The sequence below is a fragment of the Aethalodelphis obliquidens genome, unplaced genomic scaffold (genome assembly GCF_003676395.1).
Source record: "Aethalodelphis obliquidens isolate GAN/ISIS:26980383/991018 unplaced genomic scaffold, ASM367639v1 scaffold26, whole genome shotgun sequence".
Classification (NCBI taxonomy): Eukaryota; Metazoa; Chordata; class Mammalia; order Artiodactyla; family Delphinidae; genus Aethalodelphis; species Aethalodelphis obliquidens.
This window is the reverse complement of record NW_020837970.1, coordinates 22,416,976-22,444,354: the sequence shown is the minus strand read 5'-3', so window position 1 is coordinate 22,444,354 and position 27,379 is coordinate 22,416,976. Positions and strand designations below refer to the sequence as shown.

The 27,379-nt window shown below is 36.7% G+C and overlaps 1 protein-coding gene across 3 annotated transcripts in view; it reads right to left on the bottom strand.

Moving 5' to 3' along the window:
* SCAPER (S-phase cyclin A associated protein in the ER) overlaps nucleotides 1-27,379 on the bottom strand; it is a 494,267-nt gene that overhangs the window by 422,422 nt on the left and 44,466 nt on the right. For all 3 annotated transcript variants that reach the window (XM_027123707.1, XM_027123708.1, XM_027123711.1), the window contains exons 3-5: nucleotides 15,368-15,485; nucleotides 13,382-13,452; nucleotides 2,781-2,978 (exon numbers count right to left, since the gene is read on the bottom strand). In XM_027123707.1, coding sequence (XP_026979508.1) covers nucleotides 2,781-2,978; nucleotides 13,382-13,452; nucleotides 15,368-15,485 — 387 coding nt within the window. The remainder of the gene's footprint in view (nucleotides 1-2,780; nucleotides 2,979-13,381; nucleotides 13,453-15,367; nucleotides 15,486-27,379) is intronic.

The window sequence follows — 27,379 nt, the reverse complement described above, 5'->3', positions numbered from 1 at the left end:
CTTGCCTTTAAACGAAAAAAATGAGAATTTTAGCCTCTTGATTAAAGAGATTGGCTCTGGTCAGCAATCCTGGTTGATACAGTTAAGATACTTTTTCATGCTGTATTTATCATGTGAATTACAAAATACAGGAGTTATTAACTGCATTTTACATATGAGACAAAGAATTGAACTGTGGTTACTTAACAAAGGCGTTGCACAAAAATCACAAAGAAGGATAAATATTGTCAGTAAATCTACAAAATAAAGGCTGAATGCACCTGTACAATGAGGATCTATAAAATGAGGGTTATACATCTTACAATGGTACTAATCAAATGAGATAATGGATAGAAGTGCTTTTAAAATGAGAATAGAACAAAACATAAATAGAACTCCAGTTATTATATACCCAGCACATGGATAAAGCAAATATTAAACTGTATATTTTTACATCACCACCTGTAAGTCCTAGATGGGGAGGGGAGCAGAGTTGGGTATGAAATTAACTTTTAAGCTCCCAGATTTTATTTCTCAGCATAAACCTTTGAGCATCTTGACACAGTACAAAGAATAGAGAACACATTTCTACTCCTCTGTCAAAATCTTCTCCATTCTTTCTTTCTTTTTTAATTAAAAAAATATATATTTATTTATTAATTTATTTTTGGCTGTGTTGGATATTCATTGCTGCACGTGGGCTTTCTCTACTTGCGGTTACTCTTTGTTTTGGTCCGTGGGCTTCTCATTGTGGTGGCTTCTCTTGTTGCAGAGCACAGGCTCTAAGCACACGGGCTTCAGTAGCTGTGTAGTACATGGGCTCAGTAGTTGTGGCTCACAGGCTCTAGAGCACAGGCTCAGTAGTTGTGGTGCACAGGCTTAGTTGCTCTGCGGCATGTGGGATCTTCCTGGACCAGGGATCGAACCCATGTCCCCTGGATTGGCAGGCGGATTCTTAACCACTGTGCCACCAGGGAAGTCCCTATATTGCATTATTCTACTTTGTATTTGAAAACTCTCATAATAAAAAGTTAAAAATTAAAAAAAAAATTTTTTTTAATCTTCTCCATTCTTGTAATCTACAACTTGCACAACCAATTTCTATTACTGTTAAACTTTCACAAAGCTTTGACAGGACTGAAAATAAAAGCTACACTGTCTTTGTTTCATAGATATGTTGATTTGTATCATATTTTAGATTCCACATATAAGTGATATCATATGGTATGTGTCTTTCTCTTTCACTAGAGATGATAATCTCTAGGTCCACCAATGTTGCTGCAAATGTCATTATTTCATTCTTTTTGATGGCTGAGTAATATTCCATTGCATATATATAATAATTTTTTTTAAAAAAAAAGCTACACTGTCTTATGGCAAGTCTAGCTTCCCTGAATACAGTATCAGAGATAGGTGCAAGAGTTTCTGCTCATCACAGAGACATGGCTGAAATTGGTCCAACTCACTTCTATAAAGAAGTACACATTTGACAAATTTGATTTCTTCAGTCAACCTTTTGTTATTTTTAATCACAAAATCAAAGAATCTGCTGAGCTTATTGATCTCTAGGGATGACCTAAAGATTATCTAGGCCCACATGCTCATTTTATATAAGAAACTATAACCCAAAATTAAATCCAATAGTGTTTTCTACCACAACATGCTGATTCATTCCACCCCAATGATATGATTTTCCTTAAAAATATTTTTCTTAAAACATAAAAAGTTTTACATGCTGATAGTAACAATATTAATTGTGACAACCAAAGCATAAATTTGGGTGATTTCAACCACTGTTCATTCTGAAAACTGTTTCTGAAGAGTCATATTTTTAGGCTAGTTTAAAACATTTTGGCTGTTTCCAGTTTTAGAGGAAACATAGTTGTTGTGTCAACATGTAACTTTGCTTTGACCCTTCGGACATTTCAAAGGTTAAACAATGAATTCCAGGATTTCAACCATGTTCACTGTAGAAACAGAAGCTACCTCTGTAATATTTCTATGATGATGTATCATTCTGGTTTTTCTCAAAATAATTTTATTTAGTATAAACTAATACAGTATATAGTTTGTATCTACTAAACGGCCAGACTTTCTAGTGAATTTTTAGAGCCATATTATGCTATGTGTCTGTTTAATATACTACTACAAATACAAGGTTATCTAAAATTAGAAAACACACCTTACAATGACATCCTAATCCCGCCCAGGATTGTTTATGGTTAGCCATCAATCTCACTTTTCCCTGATCACAGTGAATTAGAAGAGTGATAAGTATCTCAACAGAAAAGAAGCAATGTCCAATTAAAGACATTAAACAGGAAACCAAAGAATGTGAAAATCTCACTAATGCCACCTACAGTACCAATGGAGAACACAGATAAGAGATTTTTTAATAAATTGTGTATATGTGTACCTATCCCTTAATTTCTTGCCTAGGACTATGTATCAAGACAACTTTCTACCAAATCTTGCACAGAATATAAAAGTACATAAGTAGGTAATGCAAACAACAACAACAAGGGTACTCTTGAAAAATCAAAACAAAGAAAAACCTGACACACTCACAGAAGCAGAGAGTAGAACAGTGGTTGCAAGTGATAGGGGAAATAGGGAGATGTTGGTCAAAGGGTACAGACTTTCAGTTATAAGATGAATAAGTTAAGCAGATCTAGCGTATAGCATGGAGACTACAGTTACTATTAAAGTACTGTATACTGAGGCAAATTATCAAGTCAGATGTAGCAAAAATTGGAGAATCTGACTTCAAATGGATTACAAAGCCTCAAAGCAAAGCTTACCTTACATTCCACCACACTCTGATCTGATTCACAAGTTACATAGATTTCATCTACAGCCCGGCGAAGATTGTCAAAAAGGAATGCCCAGTATCGAGCTCTTAGATCAATTTTCCGAGGGTGCCTTGTTTTAGTGGGACTTTTATCAAAGTGTTTATCTCCAGTTGTAGATGACGTTATTTTACAGTCTACTGTAGTGTTCTGATGAAATAAAACAAAACATGAAAAAATATTTTTTAAAAGCCTCCAGGAACTGGATTTTTGTATAAATCAAATTTTTCAACATAAATACTTAAAAACATGACATTCTTCTTTTTAGCTTATATCACACTGAATTCATCAAAACAAAACTTCTCAACTTAAATAAAAGCGGCAGGTTTGTAAGGTCAATTACATGTTTCATTGAAGATTAGGATGATTTTAATGGTGAACAGACTCAGTCAAAAAGGAGCACTAAAGTGGCTCCTGATTTACTAAAATATGTGTATGGCACATTTACATACAGTAACAAATAACAGATACTAATTTCAACATTTTGAAATTGCTTGTATATATTCTTTTCATTTAGAAATGACATATCCTATACTTATATTCAGTTACTTAATTTTACCTTAAACCTTTTTCCACTAAAAGTAAAAATATATAAATACAAAACAATTTACTAGAAAAGAACACTGATTAATAAAACCAAGCATCAGCTACAGAGCAGACTCACCAAATAAAGTAACTATAGTATTCTATGACCCAATGTTTCCTCAGCTGCACAGGCGGACTTTGAAAATACAAGATTATATTCTATACTTTTATAGACTGTACCAAAGAATCATTCCCCCACAAACAGGAGCATGCAGTTTACATAAAGACCTGAACTTCTCACTAGAAGTACAAAGGAGTTGCTTATCTCTCTGTGGCTACTTAAACTGATAAATAAATAAATACTAACCTTGTACTACAGTTACAACAACAAACAATCTCAAGTTTCTTTGGGTTGTTTTGTATGTGTGTATGTCATTCCTGTTAGCTTGTTTGTTTTTCCTTTTCATAGAAGAGCCCCAGAGTGAAGAATATCCAAAATAGAAGCTAATACTCTCCTGTATTATTTTAGGCTTTGGCCTTCAATGTAACAGTGATTCCTATACTTCAAAAATCTTTTATAGCCAATCTTCGGTTTATATAGAATCTTCACTATCAAAAGTCAAGCAAACAAAACATATATACTCACAAAGACATGCACACTTAAGAGGCTGAGATGGAGCTGCTCATCCTCCACAGTCCCCCATCCAGACTAAGGTTGTCAGACTCAGCAAATAAAAATTAGTAAATACTTTTATCTGACAGCCTTAGTCCAGGCCCAAATTCACAACACTCAAGCAATAAAATTTAAAGTAATCAACAACCCACAAAACCTTTGCTTCAATGGCTCTCCAAGCACTTTCCAACCCTAATAGTAAATGATAAATCATGATGGCAAATACCCACTCACACAAATTTTAAAGTATGTATTATTAGCTCTACTTTACAGCTTAGAAAATTGAGATTTAGAGGCTGATTTGTCCAAGATCACATAGCCACAGGAGACTATCTTCCAGTTAGAGCTCTGCAATTACACCGTTGACTTCCCATTACACTGCACCCCAAGGCCCTGTGCTAACAACCCTTTACCGAATATTCCAGACCACCTCATTTCTCTTCCTATATACCACCCAAAGTTAAAATTAACTTGAATTTTCCTGAATTATACTTCCTTCACAAACTTCTTAGAGTGATCAGCAAAACACTAGTAGCTTCCTGTGAATTCAGATCCTAAGCTTATAAAATTCTCAAAAATAATTTAACTCATCTTCACCCATTTATGTATTTATCCTATCATGCACCCATATGTATATGATTCAAATACTTTAACCAACCTTTCTTAAAATGTAGAATAGGCAAAACTGCTTTTAGGTTAAGATGTTTCTATTCTCCGTGATTGCTCTATGTGAGGCTTTTACTAAGAAAGACTCCAGAAAGGCAGAAACTACAGCTAGGTAATTCCATCTGAAGGGCAATGTACTATACAAATTTGACATTTAAGCTTGACAAAAATAGTAATACTTTATATTTGCACATTTATTTACATTTTATGAAGGGCTTTTGAAAACATATCATTTAATCATCACAGCAAACTATAAAGACAGGACAAATATTGAAATATTATTATTCCTATTTTGTAGATGACAAAATCAGTAAGATTCAATTTCTTGACCAAGTCAAAAGGCTGAGTGACAGAACTGGGACCAGAACCGAGTCTTCCAACTTCTGCTCCAATGTTCATAAAGCATTTCACATAGCACCTAGCACACAGTAGTACCCATATAATGTTAGGTATAATTATAGTGGGAAAGACAAAGAGGTGAAGAAATATGCTCACAGAAAAATGTGAATAAACTAATGGCAAAATTGCCAAATTTGTGAAGAAAGGTAGAAGAAGCATATCAAATTGTAGAGGCTGATAAGTTTGTATAAAGTTTCAAAATACAGCGCTCTTATGTACCACTGATAAAAATAACAGCAGTGATAATAATAACTGCAGTGGCATCTAATATTCATGTCATACTTGCTATGTGCCAGACACTGTGCTAAGTGCTTTCCATACAGTTATACTTCATTTAATCTTTGAAGCAATTTTATATCACAGTTACTATTATTAGTTCCATTTTATAGAGGAGAAAACTGAGGTTTAGCTAAATTAAATGATAAACCCAAGGTCTCACACTAAGTAAGAGACAAAGCCAAGATTCAAAATCAGGTAACTATCCCATTGTTATGACTTACTGTGCCTGTTTCCAAGACATTCAACAGAAGACAAAGCAACCTAAACTTCTGGAAAAAGCTAGACACAACTGAATCTCATGTTTTAAATAAAATTCAATATAACAAATGTTATACTATTTTAATCAATCACTTCTGAGAGAAAAAGAGGAAAAAAGAAAGAAAGGAGAGGGAAAGGGGAAGGAGGAAATTGAGATTTCTGACTCACCTCTCTTAGAACTCTCATCAACTCCCCTGAGAATATGAAGAAACCTATGGACCTAAACCTCTGACAACAGCTTGTCTTTTTACTGTCTCCATATTTAGTCTTTTCTAGAATGTTCTAAGGTTGGAATCATACAGTATGCAGCCTTTTCAGATTGGCTTCTTTTACTTAATAATATGCAATTACTTTCCTCCATGTCTTTTCATGGCCTGATAGCTCATTTCTTTTTAGAGCTGAATGTACCACAGTTTATTTATCCATTCACCTACTGGATATCTTGGTGGCTTCCAGGTTTGGCAATTATGAAAAAGGCTGCTATAAACATCCATGTGCATGTTTTTGTTTAGACATAAGTTTTCAACTCATCTACATATATACCAAGGGCATGACTGCTGATCACAAGGTAAGAGTATGTTTACTTGTGTTAAGAAACTGCCAAACTGTCTTCCAAAGTGGCTGAATTTCCACTCTGAATTCCCACCAACATTGAATGAGAGTTTCTGTGGCTCTTCATCCTCACCAGCATTTGGAGTTATCAGTGTTCCCAATTTTGGTCATTCTAATAGGTGTGTGGTGGTAGCTCATTGTTTTAATTTGCATTTCCCTGATGACATATGATGTGGCACACCTTTTCATATGCTTATCTGCCATCTGTACATCCTCTTTGGTGAGGTGTCTGTTAAGGTCTTTGGCTCATTTTTCAATCAGGTTGTTTCAATGATTGAAACATTGAAACATGTTTAAAAAAAGAGTCCTTTGTATATTTTGGATAACAGTCTTTTACCAGATATCTTTTTCCAAATATTTTCTCCCAAGTCTGTGACTTGTCTTCTCATTCTCTTGACATTGTCTTTTGCAGAACAGAAGTTTCAAATTTTAATGAAATCCAGCTTATCATTGATTTCTTTCAGAGATCATGCCTTTGATACTGTACCTAAAAAGTCATCACCATATTCAAGGTCATTTAGGTTTTCTCCTATGTTATTGTCTAGGAGTTTTATACTTCTGCATTTATGGTCAATAGTCCATTTTGAGTTAATTTTTGTGAAGAATGTGAGGTCTGGGTCCGGATTCATTTTTTTTTTTTTTTTGTCGTATGGATGTTCCAGCACCATTTGGTGAAAAGACTACCTTTGCTCCATTGTATTGCCTTTGCTCCTTTGTCAAAGATCAGTTGACTAATTACGCAGGTACATTTCTGGGCTTTCTATTCTGTTCCATATATCTATTTGTATTTTCTTTTGCCAATATCACACTGCCTTGATTACTGTAGCTTTATAGTAAGTCTTGAAGTTGGTTAGTGTCAGTCCTCCAACTTTGTTCTTCTCCTTCAATATTTTGTTGCCTATTCTGGGTCTTTTGCCTCTCCATATAAACTTTAGAATAAGTTTATTGATATCTACAAAATAATTTGCTGGGATTTATTGAATATATTCTTCAACCTGGGAAGAAATGACATCTTGACCATATTGAGTCTTCCTATTCGTCAACATGGAATGTCTCTCCATTTATTTAGCTCTTTGAGTTCACTCATCAGAGTTTTATAGTTTTCCTCATATAGATCTTATACATATTCTGTTAGGTTTATACCTACCTATTTAATTTTGGGGAGTGCTGGTATAAATGGTATTGTGGTTTTGGTTTTTTTTAAGATTTATTTTATTATTTATTTATTTTATTTATTTATTTTTGGCTGTGTTGGGTCTTCGTTGAGGCATGTGGGATCTTTCACTGCAGCACGCGGGCTCTTCATTGTGGTGTGCGGGCTTCTCTCCAGTTGCGGCATGCAGATTTTCTCTCTCTAGTTGTGGTGCATGGGCTCCAGGGCATGTTGACCCTGTAGTTTGCAGCATGTGAGCTCTCTCGTTGAGGTGCATGAGCTCACTAGTTGTGGCGCGCAGGCTTAGTTAGTTGCCCTGCAACATGTGGGATCTTAGTTCCCTGACCACGGATCAAACCCTGCATTGTAAGGCAGCTTCTTTACCACTGGACCACCAGGGAAGTCGCAATGGTATTGTGTTTTTAATTTCAAATACCACTTATTCATTGCTGGTACACAGGAAAGCAATTGACTTTTTTATGTTAATCTTGTATCTTGCAAACTTCTGTAATCAATTATTAGTTATAGGAGTTTTTTTGGTTGATTCTTTCAGATTTCTTACATAGATAATCATGTCATCTACGAACAAAGACAGTTTTATTTCTTCCTTCCCAATCTGTATACCTTTTATTTCCTTTTCTTGTCTTATTGCATTAGCTAGAACTTCCATTATGATGTTGAAAAGCAATGGTGAAAGGGGACATCCTTACCTCATAACTGATCTTAATGGGAAAGCTTCTAGTTTCTCCCATTAAGTATCATGTTAGCTGTAGGGTTTTGTATTTTTTTTTAATTAAGTTGAATAAGTTCCCCTCTATTCCTAGTTTAGTAAAAGATTTTTATCATCTTTTCTAGGTGTAGAATTTTGTCAAAGTTTTTTTCTGCATCATTGATATAAAACTAGGTTTTTTCTTTTTTATCCTGTTGCTGTGATGAATTCCATTGATTTATTTTAAATTACGAACCAACCTTGCACCTCTGGGATAAATCCCACTTGCTCATGGTGTATCATTCTTTTTATTGTGGGATATGATTTGCTAATATTTTGTTGAGGATTTTTGTATCTATGTTTGTGAGAGTCACTGGTCTGCAGTTTTCTTGTAATGTCTTTGTCTGGTTTTGGTGTTAGAATAATGCTGGCCTCATAAAATGAGTTAGGAAGCATTCCCTCTGCTTCTACCCTCTAAAATGGATTGTAAAGAATTGGTATAATTTCTTCCTTAAATGCTTGGTAGAATTCAACAGTGAATCCACCTGGGCCTGGTACTTTCTGTTTTGAAAGGTTATTAATTATTGATTTAATTTCTTTAATACATTTAGGCCTATTCGGAGTGTCTATTTCATCTTGAGTGAGTTTTAACAGATTATGTCTTTCAAGCTATCAGTCCATTTCATCCTGGTTATCAAATCTGTGGCAAAGAGTTGTTCATGGTATTATTTTATTGTCCTTTTAATGCCCATGGGATCTGTACTGAAATGAATAAGTAGGGACATGCAATAGGACTTTGGGACAGTACTATCCATATGAGGTTAGCGGTCATAAGTGTCAAAAGAGCCTTTCAACATAACTGATACTTTTCTCCTGCCACTTTCAAATGCATGGGGCACAGAGCAGAATAGGCAGAAAAGTGGCTGTAATGAGGACATCTCTGTCAAGCGTGTACTACCAAGGGGCAGGGTAGCCAGACAGTTGGGAGAGTGGGCAAGAAGGCAATTATCACAGACAAACCATAGAGTCTCAGGTGGATATCCAGGAAAGTGTGGTCATATGGAGGATGAGGGATAATGAAAGGGTGGTAGGATCAGTAAATTATAGATTGCATGGGGTTGAAGAATTGTTAGAGTCACATGATCACAGAGAATAAGGCAGGAGGAGAGATGACAGGTAGAAAATGGGATGGCTGAGACTGAGATCCTGGAGGGAGAGTAGTTGTTAGTGAGAACAAGGCAAGAGTCTGACCATCAGAATGAGTAGAAGACAAAACTATTGGAGGAAAGAAATGCAAGAAATTGAGAGGACAGCAGTAATGGTGTAGAGCATGCAGTGAGCCTGAAAATTATATCTTCAAGGAATAAGAAGTGACCTGGAAATCTGTAAGTGCTGCAACAAGAAGAGGGAGCAGGTGGTATAGTCTGATGGCATGTCCTTCAAATCTGAGGAGTTTTAGGAGATGGGAGGGAGAACTGCCCGAAATGCCAGTGAGGAGCAAGCAGGAAACCTAACCCACCTCTAGGATCACAGGTAGGAGTGCTGTGGGGGAAGAAAACAACTACTACTTAAAACAACTGTGGAGGAAGCAGTATCCCCACACGTGAGTTGGAATTTACCTAAAACAAGAAGGTAAAGGGAATGTGCGGGGAAGAGAGGAACAAAGAAAGTTTTGCTGATGGTAAACCTACTTCTAGAGGGCAAAGTTGTAGGATTTCACAAGTAATCCAGAGGCATTTCCCTGATTACTACTGAAACTGAGCATCTTTTCACAGGTTTACAGGCTATTCAGGTTTCCCCCATTTTTTATTGGGTTATTTGTCCTTTTTCTGATGAATTTTAGCTCTTTATGAAGTCTTTGATGAATGCTATCTTCTCCCAGTCAATCTCACCTTTAACTTCGTTTAAGTGAGTTTTTTAGTATATAAATTTAATTTTGATATAACATATCCATCAGTTATGCTTTTTGTCTTGTCTAGGAAAGCCTCTTCTAATTCAAGGTCATAAAAATATCCTTCCAGATAATCTTAATTTTTTTGTTTTCTCATTTGGTCTTTAGCCCATCAATAATTTTTTTTATATTACATGAAAATATCCTTATATTTTATTTGTAATTTAATTGCATTACAGTCAGAGAACATGCTGTGTCTGACTTCTATATTCTTGTCTGACTTGTATTTACTGAGACTTCTTTATAACCTAGGATGTGATCAATTTTCGCATGTGCTTTGTGTACACTATTTGAGTGCCAATAAATACACACATATACATGCATACATATACATACATATATGTATATGTATTTATGAGATCAGTCATAATTGCATCTTAATTCTATCTTCTTGCTATTTATTCCTGCTTGATCAGTTTCTGAGTAAGAGATATGAATATTTACCACTATGATCATGAATACACTTTTCTCCTTGTAATTCTGTTAGTTTGGGCTTTAAATATTTCAAGCCCATGCTGTTAGGTACCTAAAAGTTTTGTACTTTTATACTTTTTGGATGATTATTCTTTTCACCATTATATAATTTCTATCTTTCTGTAATCAATGCTTTTCATGTTGAAGTCCATCTGGTTTGATATGAATATTGCTATCCTAGCTTTAGAGCACATCTAGAATATCAAGTATTTTGCCTGGATTTTTTTCTCTTTCTTTGTTTTAAACTTTCCTTGAAGTTTTAAATATGTCTCTTATAAGCAGTATACAGCGCAATCTAAAATGAGAGGTTTAATTCAATCATCTGACTTTTAAGAACTGAATTTAATCAGTTTACATGTACTGATATTATGTTTGCTGAAATATTTATACTTAGTATCTACCATTATCTTTCATGTTTTTCACTTACTATGATTTTTCTTTTTTTCTTTCTCTTTCCTTCTATTTAGTTGAAAAGCTTTGGTTTATTCACTTTCTCTTTTCCTCTGTTTATTTGGAAATTGTGCCCGCTTGTTTTAGTCCTTTAGTAGCTAGCCTTAAACAAAGACTTCTTCCTAAATAAGACAAGGATTTTATCACGTTAACTCCCTTCCAAACTCCCTACGGTCTTCTGTGTTAACACTGTTTAAGATTATAGCTCCACCTTTCTAAATTTAATTGTGTGAGTGCTTTTGAAAACCATCAATAGTTAATGAGATTTACTAAAATATTTTACAGCTATCTTTTTATCAAGCTCCCTCCTACAGGTTACCTTTTCTTCTTGCTGAAGTATGTCTTTAATAGTCCCTTCATTAAGCATCTGTAGGTGGCAAACCCTTAGCCTTTGTACATCTAAAAATGGCTTTATTTCACTCTTGCACTTGAATGATCATTTGAATGGGCACAGACTTCTGGGTTAAAAGTTATTTCGCCTTATAACTTTGTAGATATTGGTCCACTGTTCTTTTGTTCATTACAAGATTATTGTTATTCCTCTGTGCTTTTGTTTACTTCCTGGTATTTTAAGAATTTTATCCTTAACATTTTGCAGGTTCTCTAGAATGTATCTAAGTATAAATCTATTTTTATTTATCCTGCTCAGCTCTACAGTTATGCTCTGAATCTCTTGAGAACTCAAAGTAAGGAAAATTTTAAACATCATTTTTCCAAATATTGCATGCCCACTATTTATTCTCTATTTCAAAAGTCCTAGAAGGCATATGTTAGAATTTCTCAATCAAATTCTCTTTCCAATTTTCCATCTCTTTAGTTCTCTGAGCTACATTCTAAATCCTCTTAAGTAGTTAGTGTCTTCCAACTCACAAATTCTCTCTTTAACTAATCTCTCTGTCCAATATATCATTTATTCTTACTAATTGCAGGTACGAATAAAAAATTAAAATTTCACGGACAACATTTTCATTTGTAAGATGTTCACTTTTATCTATAAATGTTCAAAATTCATATCCATCTTTTATTTCAGAATTTTCCTTTTTGCATTATATTTAATCTTTCCTTTGAGGAATTTAAACTTGTTTATTTGAAAGTCCTCTTTAGAAAAATGACCATTTTTCATTACCTCAGGAGTAAATTCTCTCATTTGTGGAATGTGTTGTTTATATCTTACGATATTATTTTCCTCATGTGCCTTGATATTTTGTTTTGCAAACTTATTTTGCATTTAAGTTTGTTTTATTTTAGTTTTTCACTTTGCTCACCCTAACTACATGTGTACTAGTTTTATGGTTACCATCATCTGGCCCACCATGGTCCCCTTCCAGAGGCCTTTTATTGGGGACTTAAAGCTCTCACCCTTCAAGAATATAGCAGACCCAGTCATGAACCAGAGGGCCACTCTCTTTTATTGCTTCAGATGTCAATTATCACAGGCCACAACCCCAGGCAGATTGTAGTGTTCTTTGTCTCCTAGTGCAGAACACTGCACAAGCCTAAAGTTTTATGCCATGAGCCTGGATCTGTTTTCCCACCACAATCAGGGTGTTTCAGCCTCCCTTATATAGGACTTGTCCAGTAAGTGTGTCCCCAACTCCACTTATCTGTGAATATATGTGTTTGTTTTATTTCTCATCCAGAGAGATTTTTATTTTATTTTTGAAAATCCTTTGTCTCTTTAATTTTTAAAAAATATTTTATCATTGATGCCTCTTGTATGAGAGGACTAGGGAATATTTTATGAACTCACAATGCCACCTTGATTAGAAGTCCATGTTTTCCTTATGTGTAGTTTGGGGTTTACATAATACATATTGGTATATTTAATAACATCAAACTAAAATAATATATATGAAAGGTTCAGGGAAAATAACTACAGATTACAGAGCTAACTATAAATATGCCAAAACACTTTTAAAAATAAGGTAGGCTTGTGTTCTCTAAAATTTTAGTAGAACAATCTGAAAAATTTTAGATTCAATACATCTTTATTATCCTACATCCAAAAGACTTCATTATACCTAGAAAGTAAATCATAGAAAAATCACAAATATGGAATGTGCAGCAGAGGAGTTAAGAGCATAAACTGTAGAAATTGATGGCATGGGTTCAAATCTTGGCTGTGTCACTTACTAGTAAGTTACATAACCTCTCTCTACCTCAGTTTTCTCATTTGTAAATGAAGAATAATGCCTACATCAAAGGGTTGTTATAAGAAACAAATTAGTATCTGTAAAGTATTTAGTACAAGTTAGGCACATAATACTACATACACATTTGTTAAATAAAGGATGTTACATTAAATTTTTATATGAAGATAAAATATGCAATATTCAAATCCTGAAAAATTAGATTTTATAATTGAAATTAATCACAAAAAAGTAAACAGTTGTATATGCTGTACCTGTTTTGTCGTTTTATGAGTGCCTTGAATTGTCCTCTTTGATTTTCCACCAGTTTGACATTTAGATTTTCCTTCAAGGCAAAAATGGATAAATATATAGATCAACAAATAGATAATATAAAACTGAACTGTGCAAATTATCCAGGCATACTAACACATAATCTCCTTCCAGAGACCACAGAACAATCTATACATGGCCAACATGAACTACAGATGTCATAAAAAACAAATTTCCAAAACAAATTTCCATTGATTACAACAGACTCGTTTTCCTTTTTGCAAAATAATTTTGGGCCAAGACCCCTGAAGCAGTACAAATGAAATGAACCATAACACCTACTATCAATTTATCTGCACATCAGAGGGCCTCCCTCACTGTTCTACCAGGGGTGGAGGCAGAGAACTCTCCACCCCCACACAGCCTTTTATTCATCCTTTCATCATAGAGAACAATGTATCAGAGGCTTCTTAGAATATCCAGGAGAATAATCAGCTTAGAACAAGTACCAGAGGAGACAGGAATAAAAGAACAGAAGAAAACTTTTAAAAATTGAATTATCATCCTCAGAAACATCTGAGTATAGATGACAGCCATAAAACAAGAACGAGTTGATATTTTTTAAAGAGCAAAATAAAGATTTTTCTGTAAGTGGCAACGTTTTAACAATATAAAATAATCCTTAAAAATTATGAAGTTAACATTTTTCCTTTGTCATCATTATTATAGATATTCAGAACGTTCTAATTCTTTGTGCTCTTATTTCCATTAGTTTGCAATAAGCATAAATGAAGCTTTAAAATAGTACTGGCCGGGCTTCCCGGGTAGTGCAGTGGTTGGGAGTCTGCCTGCCAATGCAGGGGACACGGGTTCAAGCCCTGGTCTGGGAGGATCCCACATGCCGCGGAGTAACTGGGCCCGTGAGCCACAATTGCTGAGCCTGCGCGTCTGGAGCCTGTGCTCCGCAACGGGACGAGGCCGCGGCGGTGAGACGCCCGCGCACCGCGATGAAGAGTGGCCCCTGCTCACCGCAACCGGAGAGGGCCCTCGCGCAGAGGCGAAGACCCAACGCGGCCAAATTAATTAATTAATTAAACAAATTTTAAAAAAAAATAGTACTGGCCAATTTTTTATGTACTTATGTGCAATATCAGGATATATACAGATATAGGATTCATTATTATATTTTCTTTCCTTTTATGTTTTTTGAGTAGAAGCATTTTAATAATAACACCTTCAGACTACATTGTGTTCTGAATAACCCATGAAAAATGAGAAAATTTCATAAAACAGTATTTATAACATACAGCAACCATGAGATATTTCTAGGTTTCTTGCCACTTTTGTACTAAATAATGTTGATATATATTTTCTATAAAACAAATGAAGTAATAGTAAGCTCCATATGACAATTTTAGCTAGTAAGGAGCTAGATTTAAAAAGAAAAATTTAATTTCCACCTCTATTTAATAGTTTTTGTGATCCAAAAGAACTGCTCTCTAAAAATACCTAATAAGACTGACAAATGAGTGAGGTGGATGGACCTAGAGTCTGTCATACAGAGTGAAGCAAGTCAGAAAGAGAAAAACAAATACCACATGCTAACACATATATATAGCATCTAAAAAAGAAAGAAAAATGGTTCTGAAGAACCTAGGGGCAGGACAGGAAGAAAGACAGACGGAGACGTAAAGAATGGACTTGAGGACAGAAAAAATCTAAATCTCCTAAACTTTAAAAAAAAACTAATCTGCCAGTCATAATAACACACCCAATTTCATTCCTATGTGAAACAGTGAAACTAACAATATCATTTTCATTTGTGTATTAGGTAAGATAAAAAATCAATTAAAAATTATTTCTTATTTAATACATACTAATTTGCCCAAGACTTCTAATTATAAACAGTCTTCAGTCTGTCTACTGTTCAAGACTAAATACATTCTTCTAATTTACAACAAAAATGAAACTTTTTTTTTAATACATACCATCATCATCTTTGCTTTCTAGTGGAACACTCCAAGCTATTAGGTTTCTTGCTGTACGACCCTCCTCTGCAACTATTCTCCTTACTTTGTCATGACTATTGGAGCGCTGGAATGAAGCCTATGCACAGAAAAGAGAACATGTATTAGTTTATTAAATTAGTCAACATAAAAAATATATCTGGCAGACAAATTCATCATTTCTATTATTTTCTCAGAAAGGAAACACTTAAAACTAATTTGGGATCGGAAACGTGCTTAGACAGAAATAAGAGTAAGTCCCAGATCTTTTTTACTTCTAAAAAGACTGAATTTTACAACTTTAAAAATAAATAAATCATTTCAAGAATGAATTCAACCTAAGGTTTGAAAAACTGTCCTAAGGAGCACAAACACTGCTGTGTACCCATTTCAGCACCACTCCCCCGTATGTATCACAGGTTAAAGAGGGTACATATTCCCTCTGAAAGCTCTCGGCAACAAAAAATGTTTTCAAGACTCCTATTTTTTTCCCTACAGATACTGCTAAAGTAAATTTTCACTCAGCTGTAAATTTCCACTGCATAATTTATCTCCAAGTTATTGGGATCTAAATAATAATTCCTATAAACTAACATATTTAAGTTGCAAAATTTTAAACTCTGCCCTACTGCACACAATGTGTTTATGTATACATGTAAGTGGTGTGTGTGTGTGTGTGTGTGTGTGTGTGTATTCTTGCTTTCTCTAGTTCCACACAGCTGAAAGCAACACTAGCCTACAGGTTCAGCCCCAACAAAACCCTGGGCCAATGGAAGCCAGATCCAGTAATGTAAAGGAAATTACCTTCCCACTAATGAATGCTATATGAAAATAGCCCACTTTTATTTTCTGTTGTAATAAGATCATGGATGCCTTTTCTGTCTTCTTGTGCTTCTCTATATTTTTATTTTTATTTTTTTACTTTTTTTTTAATTTATTCTTTTGTAACATCTTTATTAGAGTATAATTGTTTTACAATGGTGTGTTAGTTTCTGCTTTATAACAAAGTGAATCAGCTATACCTATACATATATCCCCATATCTCCTCCCTCTTGTGTCTCCCTCCCACCCTCCCTATCCCACCCCGCTAGGTGGTCACAAAGCATTGAGCTGATCTCCCTGTGCTATGCGCTGCTTCCCACTAGCTATCTATTTTACATTTGGTAGTATATATAAGTCCATGCCTCTCTCTCACTTTGTCCCAGCTTACCCTTCCCCCTCCCCGTGGCCTCAAGTCAACTCTCTACGTCTGCATCTTTATTCCTGTCCTGCCTCTAGGTTCTTCAATACCAGAAAATAGCCCATTTTTATAAGTCAAGAATCTATGAAAAGAAAACGGCTCTAAAGCATCCCTATGAGCACAAGGATGCAGCCTCCTTGCCCAACCCTTAACTCCATGTGGGAAATCTACCTCTTTCTGAAAAGAATTCACTCCTGGCCCAGCCCAAAATCCTAGTCCAACTAATGAGTGAGTTCATCTTCTCTTCTAGTTCTTGCCAGTCTAAACTCTTAGCATCCCTGGAATCCTTAGTCAACAACAAATTTACTGGACAATTACTATGTGCCAAGCACTGTGTAAAACACCGAGAAGAATACAAAAATATAAGGTAATATACGTGTCCTCAAAGAATTAACAATCCAAATGAGTGAACCAAACACATAAGAGCAAAAACTAATATATGAATTAATCAGTATGGTATCTAGTCTCCAGATGCCCCCCTTCCCCTCAATAAACCACTCCTGCTGGTGTTCATGCCCTTGTGTAATCCCCTCCCCTTGAACCTGGCTTTTTGACCTATAAAATGAGGTGAAAGTGACACTGCGTAATTTCTGAAAATAGGTCATAAGAAGCTTTGCAGTCTCTACCTGGGTCTCTTGGAATGCTCCTTCTTAGGATATTCACTATTGAAACCCAGCCATCCATGCCATGAGAAGCCAAAGCCACCAGTAGAGAGACCACGTAAAGTCAGCACTGATGGACAGGCTCAGCTGAACTCCCAGCTGACAGACAACATCCACTGAGCCATCTTGGACATTCCAGCCCAGTCAAGCCCCCGAATGAATGCTGCCATCCCAGCACCCCAGGGCAGAAAAACCACCTAGTCAACCCATAGTATGACAGGTAACAGGAACTATATGTATGCACACTAATCCACAATAAACACATCTGTATTTCTGTATCTATCTGTATAGAGATATTGAAAACTGTGAGTTTATATTAATACCTCTGATTTCTTTTTTTAATATTTATTTATTTATTTTGGCTGCACAGGGTCTTAGTTGCAACACACGGCATCTTCCTTGCAGCATGCGGGATCCTTAGTTGCGGCATGCAGGCTTTTTAGTCGCAGCAAGTGGGCTTCTTAGTTGAGGCATGCAGACTTTTAGCTGCGGCATAAGGAATTCTCAGTTGCAGCATGCGGGCTTCTTAGTTGCAGCATGCAGACTCTTAGTTGCGGCATGCATGCAGGATCTAGTTCCCTGACCAGGGATCAAGCCCAGGCCCACTGCACTGGGAGCTCAGATTCTTACCCACTGGACCACCAGGGAAGTCCCAATACCTCTGATTTCAATCCTACATCATAGGTTCATTTTAGCCTTCCCCTTTCTTTATTCGTAATTTCTTTCTCCAACAGTAAGAAACCCAGCTCTCATCATCTAAAATATATTTACTTACCTGTTCAATTCTAATATATACATAAAGTAGTTTCAAAAAAAAAAAGGGGGGAATTCCCTGGCGGTCCAGTGGTTAGGACTCTGTGCTTTCACTGACGAGGGTCCAGGTTTGATCCCTGCTCAGAGAACTAAGATCCCACTAGCCACGCCATGTGGCCAAAAGTAATAAAAAATAAATAAATAAAATAAAATAAAGTAGTTTCATAACTGCTAACCCATGTCTCTGTGAGAAACACACTTACTAACAAGATTATATTTCTATACAGTTCCATCTTTAGCCTTACAGTGTCCAAAGTACTAAATTTTGTTTTCCAAAATTACTTAAATTAGTTCGTCTCATCCTCAACCCTTCAGTGTGGTTACATTATATACCTGTAATATGTTACTCTTTAGTTTCTGGGTTCCCCTCACGTACTGGTAAATTTTAATTGCTGGCTTATTTGGGGAGTATGTGAAAGAAAGGCAACACGTGGTTCTCAAACAAAAGAACGTATTAATTAGTATGACTTTGAGAGAAGAAAAAAGTCACTACACTCTAGGGCAGGGGTCCACGAACTTCCTCTACAATGGGCCAGACAATAAACAATTATTATTTTAGGCTTTGCAGACCACACAGTCTCTTATGACAACTACTCAATCATGCCATTTTGTGTGACAGCAGCCATACACAACATGTAAACAAATGGGTGTTGCTCTGTGGGAAATATATATTACTGTTCAGTTTGAAATAAATTCAAATTATAGAAAAGTTACAAATTAGCACAAAGAATCCTCAAAATATCCTCATACATTTTTTTCCTAAAACATCTGAGAATAAACTGCAATCATCATATCTTTTGCCCTTAAGTACTCCAATGTGTATTTCATATATCCAAAGACACTCCCCTATATAAATATACTACAACTATCAAATCAGGAAATTATCATTGATCCAAATTATTATCTAAATTAGAGTAATTATTTAAATTTCACCAACTGTTCCACTAATGTCTTTGATAATATAAAGTTGACAACAGAGAGAGGGGGAAGATGGCGGAAGAGTAAGACTCGGAGATCACCTTCCTCCCCACAGATACATCAGAAATACATCTACACGTGGAACAACTCCTACAGAACACCTAGTGAACACTGGCAGAAGACCTTAGACCTCCCAAAAGGCAAGAAACTCCCCACATACCTGGGTAGGGCAAAAGAAAAAAGAAAAAAAATAGGGATGGTACCTACACCAGTGGGAGGGAGCCATGAAGGAGGGAAAGTTTCCACACACTAGGAAGCCCCTTCGCGGGCGGATACTCCGGGTGGCAGAGGAGAGCGCAGCGACAGGGGTGCAGAGGGCAAAGCGGAGAGATTCCGCACAAAGGATCGCTGCCGACCGGCACTCACCAGCCTGAGAGGCTTGTCTGCTCACCCGCCGGGACAGGCAGGGGCTGGGAGCTGTGACTTGGGCTTACCCCGCATCGCAGGGAGAGAGGACTGGCGGTGTGAACACAGCCTGAAGGGAGCCGGGAGGGAGTCCGGGGAAAAGTCTGGACCTGCGAAAGAGGCAAGAGACTTTTTCTTCCCTCTTTGTTTCCTGGTGCGCGAGGAGAGGAGATTAAGAGCTCTGCTTAAAGGAGCTCCAGAGATGGGCACGAGCCGCGGCTAACAGTGCGGACCCCAGAGACGGGCAAGAGACGCTAAGGCTGCTGCTGCCGCAACCAAGAAGCCTGTGTGCAAGCACAGGTCACTATCCACACCTCCCCTCCAGGGAGCCTGTGCAGCCCACCACTGCCAGGGTCCCGGAATCCAGGGACAACTTCCCAGGGAGAACGCGCGGCGCGCCTCAGGCTGGTGCAACATCCTGCAGGCCTCTGCCGCCGCAGGCTCGCCCCGCACTCCGTGCCCCTCCCTCCCCCTGGCCTGAGTGAGCCACAGCACCTCAATCAGCTGCTCCTTTAACCCCGTCCTGTCTGAGTGAAGAACAGACGCCCTCCGGGGACCTACATGCAGAGGCGGGGCCAAATCCAAAGCTGAGCCCCGGGAGATGTGAGAACAAAGAAGAGAAAGGGAAATCTCTCCCAGCAGCCTCAGGAACAGCGGATTAAATCTCCACAATCAACTTGATATACCCTGCATCTGAGGAATACCTAAATAGACAAGGATCATACCAAATTGAGGAGGTGGACTTTGCGAGCAAGATTTATTATTTTTTCCCCTTTTCCTCTTTTTGTGAGTGTGTATGTATATGCGTCTGTGTGAGATTTTGTCTGTATAGCTTTGCTGTCACCATTTGTCCTAGGATTCTGTCCTTTGGTTTTTTTTTTTTACTTTTTAAAAAAATTTTTTCTTAATAATTATTTTTTATTTTAATAACTTTATTTTATTTTATTTTATCCTCTTTCTTTCTTTCTTTGTACTTTTTCTCCCTTTTATTCTGAGCCGTGTGGATTAAAGGCTCTTGGTGCTGCAGCCAGGAGTCAGTGCTGTGCCTCTGAGGTGGGAGAGCCAACTTCAGGACACTGGTCCACAAGAGACCTCCCAGCTCCACGTAATACCAAACGGCGGAAACCTCCCAGAGATCTCCATCTCAACACCAGCACCCAGCTTCACTCAACGACCAGCAAGCTACAGTGCTGGACACCCTATGCCAAACGATTAGCAAGACAGGAACACAACCCCACCCATTAGCAGAGAGGCTGCCTAAAATCATAATAAGGCCACAGACACCCCAAAACACACCACCAGACGTGGACCTGCCCAAAAGAAAGACAAGATCAAGCCTCATCCACCAGAACCCAGGAATTAGTCCCCTCCACCAAGAAGCCTACACAACCCACTGAACCAACCTTAGCCACTGGGGACAGACACCAAAAACAACGAGAACTACAAACCTGCAGCCTGCAAAAAGGAGACCCCAAACACAGTAAGATAAGCAAAATGAGAAGACAGAAAAACACACAGCAGATGAAGGAGCAAGATAAAAACCCACCAGACCTAACAAATAAAGAGGAAATAGGGAGTTTACCGGAAAAAGAATTCAGAGTAATGATAGTAAAGATGATTCAAAATCTTGAAAATACAATAGAGAAAATTCAAGAAACATTTAACAAGGACCTAGAAGAACTAAAGAGGAAACAAGTAACTATGAACAACACAATAAATGAAATTAAAAATACTCTACAAGGGATCAATAGCAGAATAACTGAGGCAGAAGAATGGATAAGTGACCTGTAAGACAAAATAGTGGAAATAACTACTGCAGAGCAGAATAAAGAAAAAAAAATGAAAAGAACTGAGGACAGTCTCAGAGACCTCTGGGACAACGTTAAACACACCAACATTTGAATTATAGGGGTCCCAGAAGAAGAAGAGAAAAAGAAACGGACTGAGAAAATATTTGAAGAGATTATACTTGAAAACTTCCCTAATATGGGAAAGGAAATAGTTAATCAAGTCCAGGAAGCACAGAGAGTCCCATACAGGATAAATCCAAGGAGAAACATGCCAAGACACAGATTAATCAAACTGTCAAAAATTAAATACAAAGAAAACATATTAAAAGCAGCAAGGGAAAAATAACACACAAGGGAATCCCCATAAGGTTAACAGCTGAACTTTCAGCAGAAACTCTGCAAGCCAGGAGAGACTGGCAGGACATATTTAAAGTGATGAAGGCGAAAAACCTACAAGCAAGATTACTCTACCCAGCAAGGATCTCATTCAGATTCGATGGAGAAATTAAAAACTTTACAGACAAGCAAAAGCTGAGGGAGTTCAGCACCACCAAACCAGCTTTATAGCAAATGCTAAAGGAACTTCTCTAGGCGAGAAACACAAGAGAAGGAAAAGACCTACAATAACAAACCCAAAACAATTAAGAAAATGGGAATAGGAACATACATATCAATAATTACCTTAAATGTAAATGGATTAAATGCTCCCACCAAAAGACACAGACTGGCTGAATGGATACAAAAACAAGACCCATATATATGCTGTCTACAAGAGACCCACTTCAGACCTAGGGATACATACAGACTCAAAGTGAGGGGATAGAAAAAGATATTCCATGCAAATGGAAACCAGAAGAAAGCTGGAGTAGCAATTCTCATATCAGACAAAATAGACTTCAAAATAAAGACTATTACAAGAGACAAAGAAAGACACTACATAATTATCAAGGGATCGATCCAAGAAGAAGACATAACAATTGTAAAGATTTATGCACCCAACATAGGAGCACCTCAATACATAAGGCAAATACTAACAGCCGTAAAAGGGGAAATCGACAGTAACACAATCATAGAATGGGACTTTAACACCCCACTTTCACCAATAGACAGATCATCCAAAATGAAAATAAATAAGGAAACACAAGCTTTAAATGATACATTAAACAAGATGGACTTCACTGATATTTGTAGGACATTCCATCCAAAAACAACAGAATATACATTTTTCTCAAGTGCTCATGGAACATTCTCCAGGATAGATCATATCTTGGGTCACAAATCAAGCCTTGGTAAATTCAAGAAAATTGAAATTGTATCAAGTATCTTTTCCGACCACAATGCTATGAGACTAGATATCAATTACAGGAAAACATCTGTAAAAAATACAAACACATAGAGGCTGAACAATGCACTACTTAATAACGAAGTGATCACTGAAGATATCAAAGAGGAAATCAAAAAATACCTAGAAACAAGTGACAGTGGAGATACGACAACCCAAAACCTATGGGATGCAGCAAAAGTAGTTCTAAGATGGAAGTCTATAGCAATACAATCCTACCTTAAGAAACAGGAAACACCCCAAATAAACAACCTAACCTTGCACCTAAAGCAATTAGAGAAAGGAGAACAAAAAACCCAAAGTTAGCAGAAGGAAAGAAATCATAAAGATCAGATCAGAAATAAATGAAAAAGAAATGAAGGAAACGATAGCAAAGATCAATAAAACTAAAAGCTGGTTCTTTGAGAAGATAAACAAACTTGATAAACCATTAGCCAGACTCATCAAGTAAAAAACCGAGAAGACTCAAATCAACAGAATTAGAAATGAAAAAGGAGAAGTAACAACTGACACTGCAGAAATACAAAAGATCATGAGAGATTACTACAAGCAACTCTATGCCAATAAAATGGGCAACCTGGAAGAAATGGACAAATTCTTAGAAATGCACAACCTGCCAAGACTGAATCAGGAGGAAATAGAAAATATGAACAGACCAATCACAAGCACTGAAATTGAAACTGTGATTAAAAATCTTCCAACAAACAAAGCCCAGGACCAGATGGCTTCACAGGCGAATTCTATCAAACATTTAGAGAAGAGCTAACATCTATCCTTCTCAAACTCTTCCAAAATATAGCAGAGGGAGGAACACTCCCAAACTCATTCTAGGAGGCCACCATCACCCTGATACCAAAACCAGACAAGGATGTCACAAAGAAAGAAAACTACAGGCCAATATCACTGATGAACATAGATTCAAAAATCCTCAACAAAATATTAGCAAACAGAATCCAACAGCACATTAAAAGGATCATACACCATGATCAAGTGGGGTTTATTCCAGGAATGCAAGGATTCTTCAGTATACGCATATCAATCAACGTGATACACCTTATTAACAAACTGAAGGAGAAAAACCATATGATCATCTCAATAGATGCAGAGAAAGCTTTCGACAAAATTCAACACCCATTTATGATAAAAACCCTGCAGAAAGTAGGCATAGAGGGAACTTTCCTCAACATGATAAAAGCCATATATGACAAACCCACAGCCAACATCGTCCTCAATGGTGAAAAACTGAAAGTATTTCCACTAAGATCAGGAAAAAGACAAGGTTGCCCACTCTCACCACTCCTATTCAACATAGTTTTGGAAGTTTTAGCCACATCAATCAGAGAAGAAAAGGAAATAAAAGGAATCCAAATCGGAAAAGAAGTAGTAAAGCTGTCACTATTTGCAGATGACATGATACTATACATAGAGAATCCTAAAGATGCTACCAGAAAACTAGTAGAGCTAATCAATGTATTTGGTAAAGTTGCAGGATACAAAATTAATGCACAGAAATCTCTGGCATTGTTATACACTAATGATGAAAAATCTCAACGTGAAATTAAGAAAACACTCCCATTTACCATTGCAACAAAAAGAATAAAATATCTAGGAATAAACCTACCTAAGGAGACAAAAGAGCTGTATGCAGAAAATTATAAGACACTGATGAAAGAAATTAAAGATGATACAAATAGATGGAGAGATATACCATGTTCTTGGATTGGAAGAATCAACATTGTGAAAATGACTCTACTACCCAAAGCAATCTACAGATTCCATGCAATCGCTATCAAACTACCACTAGCATTTTTCACAGAAATAGAACAAAAAATTTTACAATTTGTATGGAAACACAAAAGACCCTGAATAGCCAAAGCAATCTTCAGAATGAAAAATGGAGCTGGAGGAATCAGGCTCCCTGACTTCAGACTATACTACAAAGTTACAATAATCAAGACAGTATGGTACTGGCACAAAAACAGAAATATAGATCAATGGAACAGGATAGAAAGCCCAGAGATAAACCCACACACATATGGTCACCTTGTCTTTGATAAAGGAGGCTGGAATGTACAGTGGAGAAAGGACAGACTCTTTAATAAGTGGTGCTGAGAAAACTGGACAGATACATGTAAAAGTATGAGATTAGAACACTCCCTAACACCATACACAAAAATAAGCTCAAAAATGGATTATAGACTTAAATGTAAGGCCAGAAACTATCAAATTCTTAGAGGAAAACACAGCCAGAACACTTTATGACATAAACCACAGCAAGATCCTTTTTGACCCACGTCCTAGAGAAATGGAAATAAAAACAAAAATAAACAAATGGGACCTAATGAAACTTAAAAGCTTTTGCACAGCAAAGGAAACCATAAACAAGACCAAAAGACAACCCTCAGAATGGGAGAAAATATTTGCAAATGAAGCAACTGACAAAGGATTAATCTCCAAAATTTATAAGAGCTTATGCAGCTTAATAACAAAAAAACAAACAACCCAATCCAAAAATGGGCAGAGACCTAAATAGACATTTCTCCAAAGAAGATATACAGATTGCCAACAAACACATGAAAGAATGCTCCACGTCATTAATCACTAGAGAAATGCAAATCAAAACTACAATGAGATATCATCTCACATGGGTCAGAATGGCCATCATCAAAAAATCTAGAAACAATAAATGGTAGAGAGGGTGTGGAGGAAAGGGAACACTCTAGCACTGCTGGTGGGAATGTGAATTGGTACAGCCACTATGGAGAACAGTATGGAGGTTCCTTAAAAAACTACAAATAGAACTACCATATGACCCAGCAATCCCACTACTGGGCATATACCCTGAGAAAACCATAATTCAAAAACAGTCATGTACCAAAATGTTCATTGCAGCTCTATTTACAATAGCCAGGACATGGAAGCAACCTAAGTGTCCATCATCGGATGAATGGATAAAGAAGATGTGGCACATATATACAATGGAGTATTACTCAGCCATAAAAAGAAATGAAATTGAGTTATTTGTAGTGAGGTGGATGCACCTAGAGTCTGTCATACAGAGTGAAGTAAGTCAGAAAGAGAAAGACAAATACCGTATGCTAACACATATACATGGAATCTAAGAAGAAAAAATTGTCATGAAGAACCTAGGGGTAAGACGGGAATAAAGACACAGACCTACTAGAGAATGGACTGGAGGATATGGGGAGGGCAAAGGGTAAGCTGTGACAAAGTGAGAGAGTGGCATGGACATATACACTACCAAACGTAAAACAGATAGCTAGTGGGAAGCAGCCACATAGCACAGGGAGATCAGCTCGTGCTTTGTAACCACCTAGAGGGGTGGGATAGGCAGGGTGGGAGGGAGGGAGATGCAAGAGGGAAGAGATATGAGAATATATGTATATGTATAACTGATTCACTTTGTTATAAAGCAGAAACTAACACACCATTTTAAAGCAATTATACTCCAATAAAGATGTAAAAAATAAATAAATAAAGGTGACAACAGATATAAGCTCAATTATTCCAGAAGCTCTACAAACTCCAAGCATGATAAATATAAATACAAAGAAAACCATGCCTAAACCAACCACAGAAAAACTGATGATAGCCTGAAACATAGAGAAAAACTTAAAAGTATACAGAGGAGGGAAAAACAGCTCACCTTTAAAGAAGCAATGATACAGTAAGACTGACAGCTTTGAATTGTCCAGGAAGTGATAAAAGTAATAATTTATAATAAATAAATGAATAACTTATTACTACCTATTCAGTACAATAGTAGGGTCAAAACCTTGACTGAAGAGAGTTCAAGAGAATGTTGAGTGAGAAAATGGGGACAGTAAGTATAAATAACTTTTTTTGAGTTTTGTAATACAGGCGAAAAGAGAAAGAAGAAAGGAAAAATGAACAGAGAAGTTTTTAAGATGGATGATAGTATGGTTTTATGCTGATGGGAATGATCCATAGGAAGTGAAATTGCATATGTAGGGAAACAGGGAATAACCAAAGAAGCTAAAGCTGCGAGTGACAGGAACTGAGTTTCCGTGTACACGAATGAACCACCCAGCTCAAACTATTAGGCAAACAAAGACTGCTCTCTTCCCCTCTAATACTCTGTGCTATGAAGTTAACCCAAATTTCCCTCTCCAAAACTTGACTATTTATATTTTTAAAATAAATACCTGCCTCCACATTCCTTCACTCCTCTGACCTTACCCTGGATATCCACATGGCATCTACTTACCTGACTCATAAGCTTTCACTGAGACTCATTAGTCCGTGACCAATGTCCCAGCTCCATTCTGTGCAAAATACTTGAATGATCTCTTTTCTATTCCCATACTTTCCAATCAGTGTAACATCATAAAATCTCCTTTTGCTTAAAGACATCTCCCAATGATTATATAACTTAGGTTGGCATCTATCATTTAGGTTACCTAAGCATTGTTTTAACCAAAATGTATCACTATTCCTTTCAGGCCAGATGAATACATTTAAATAGGTGGTCTACTTTTCATCTCTTTTTCAGATAATTCTCTTATGCAATCACAGAAAATTATATAGGTAGATATACATATATATATATATATATATATATATATATATATCTCAGATCATAAAATCCACTATTCTTTACTTTATAACTCAAGAGTCTTCATAAAGTAATGAGTTTCTCGGAACTAAAATGACCACAAGAGAGCAACAATGTAGTACTGCTAGACCAGAAAATTGGAAACCTAATATTGTCTTCTTCTATAA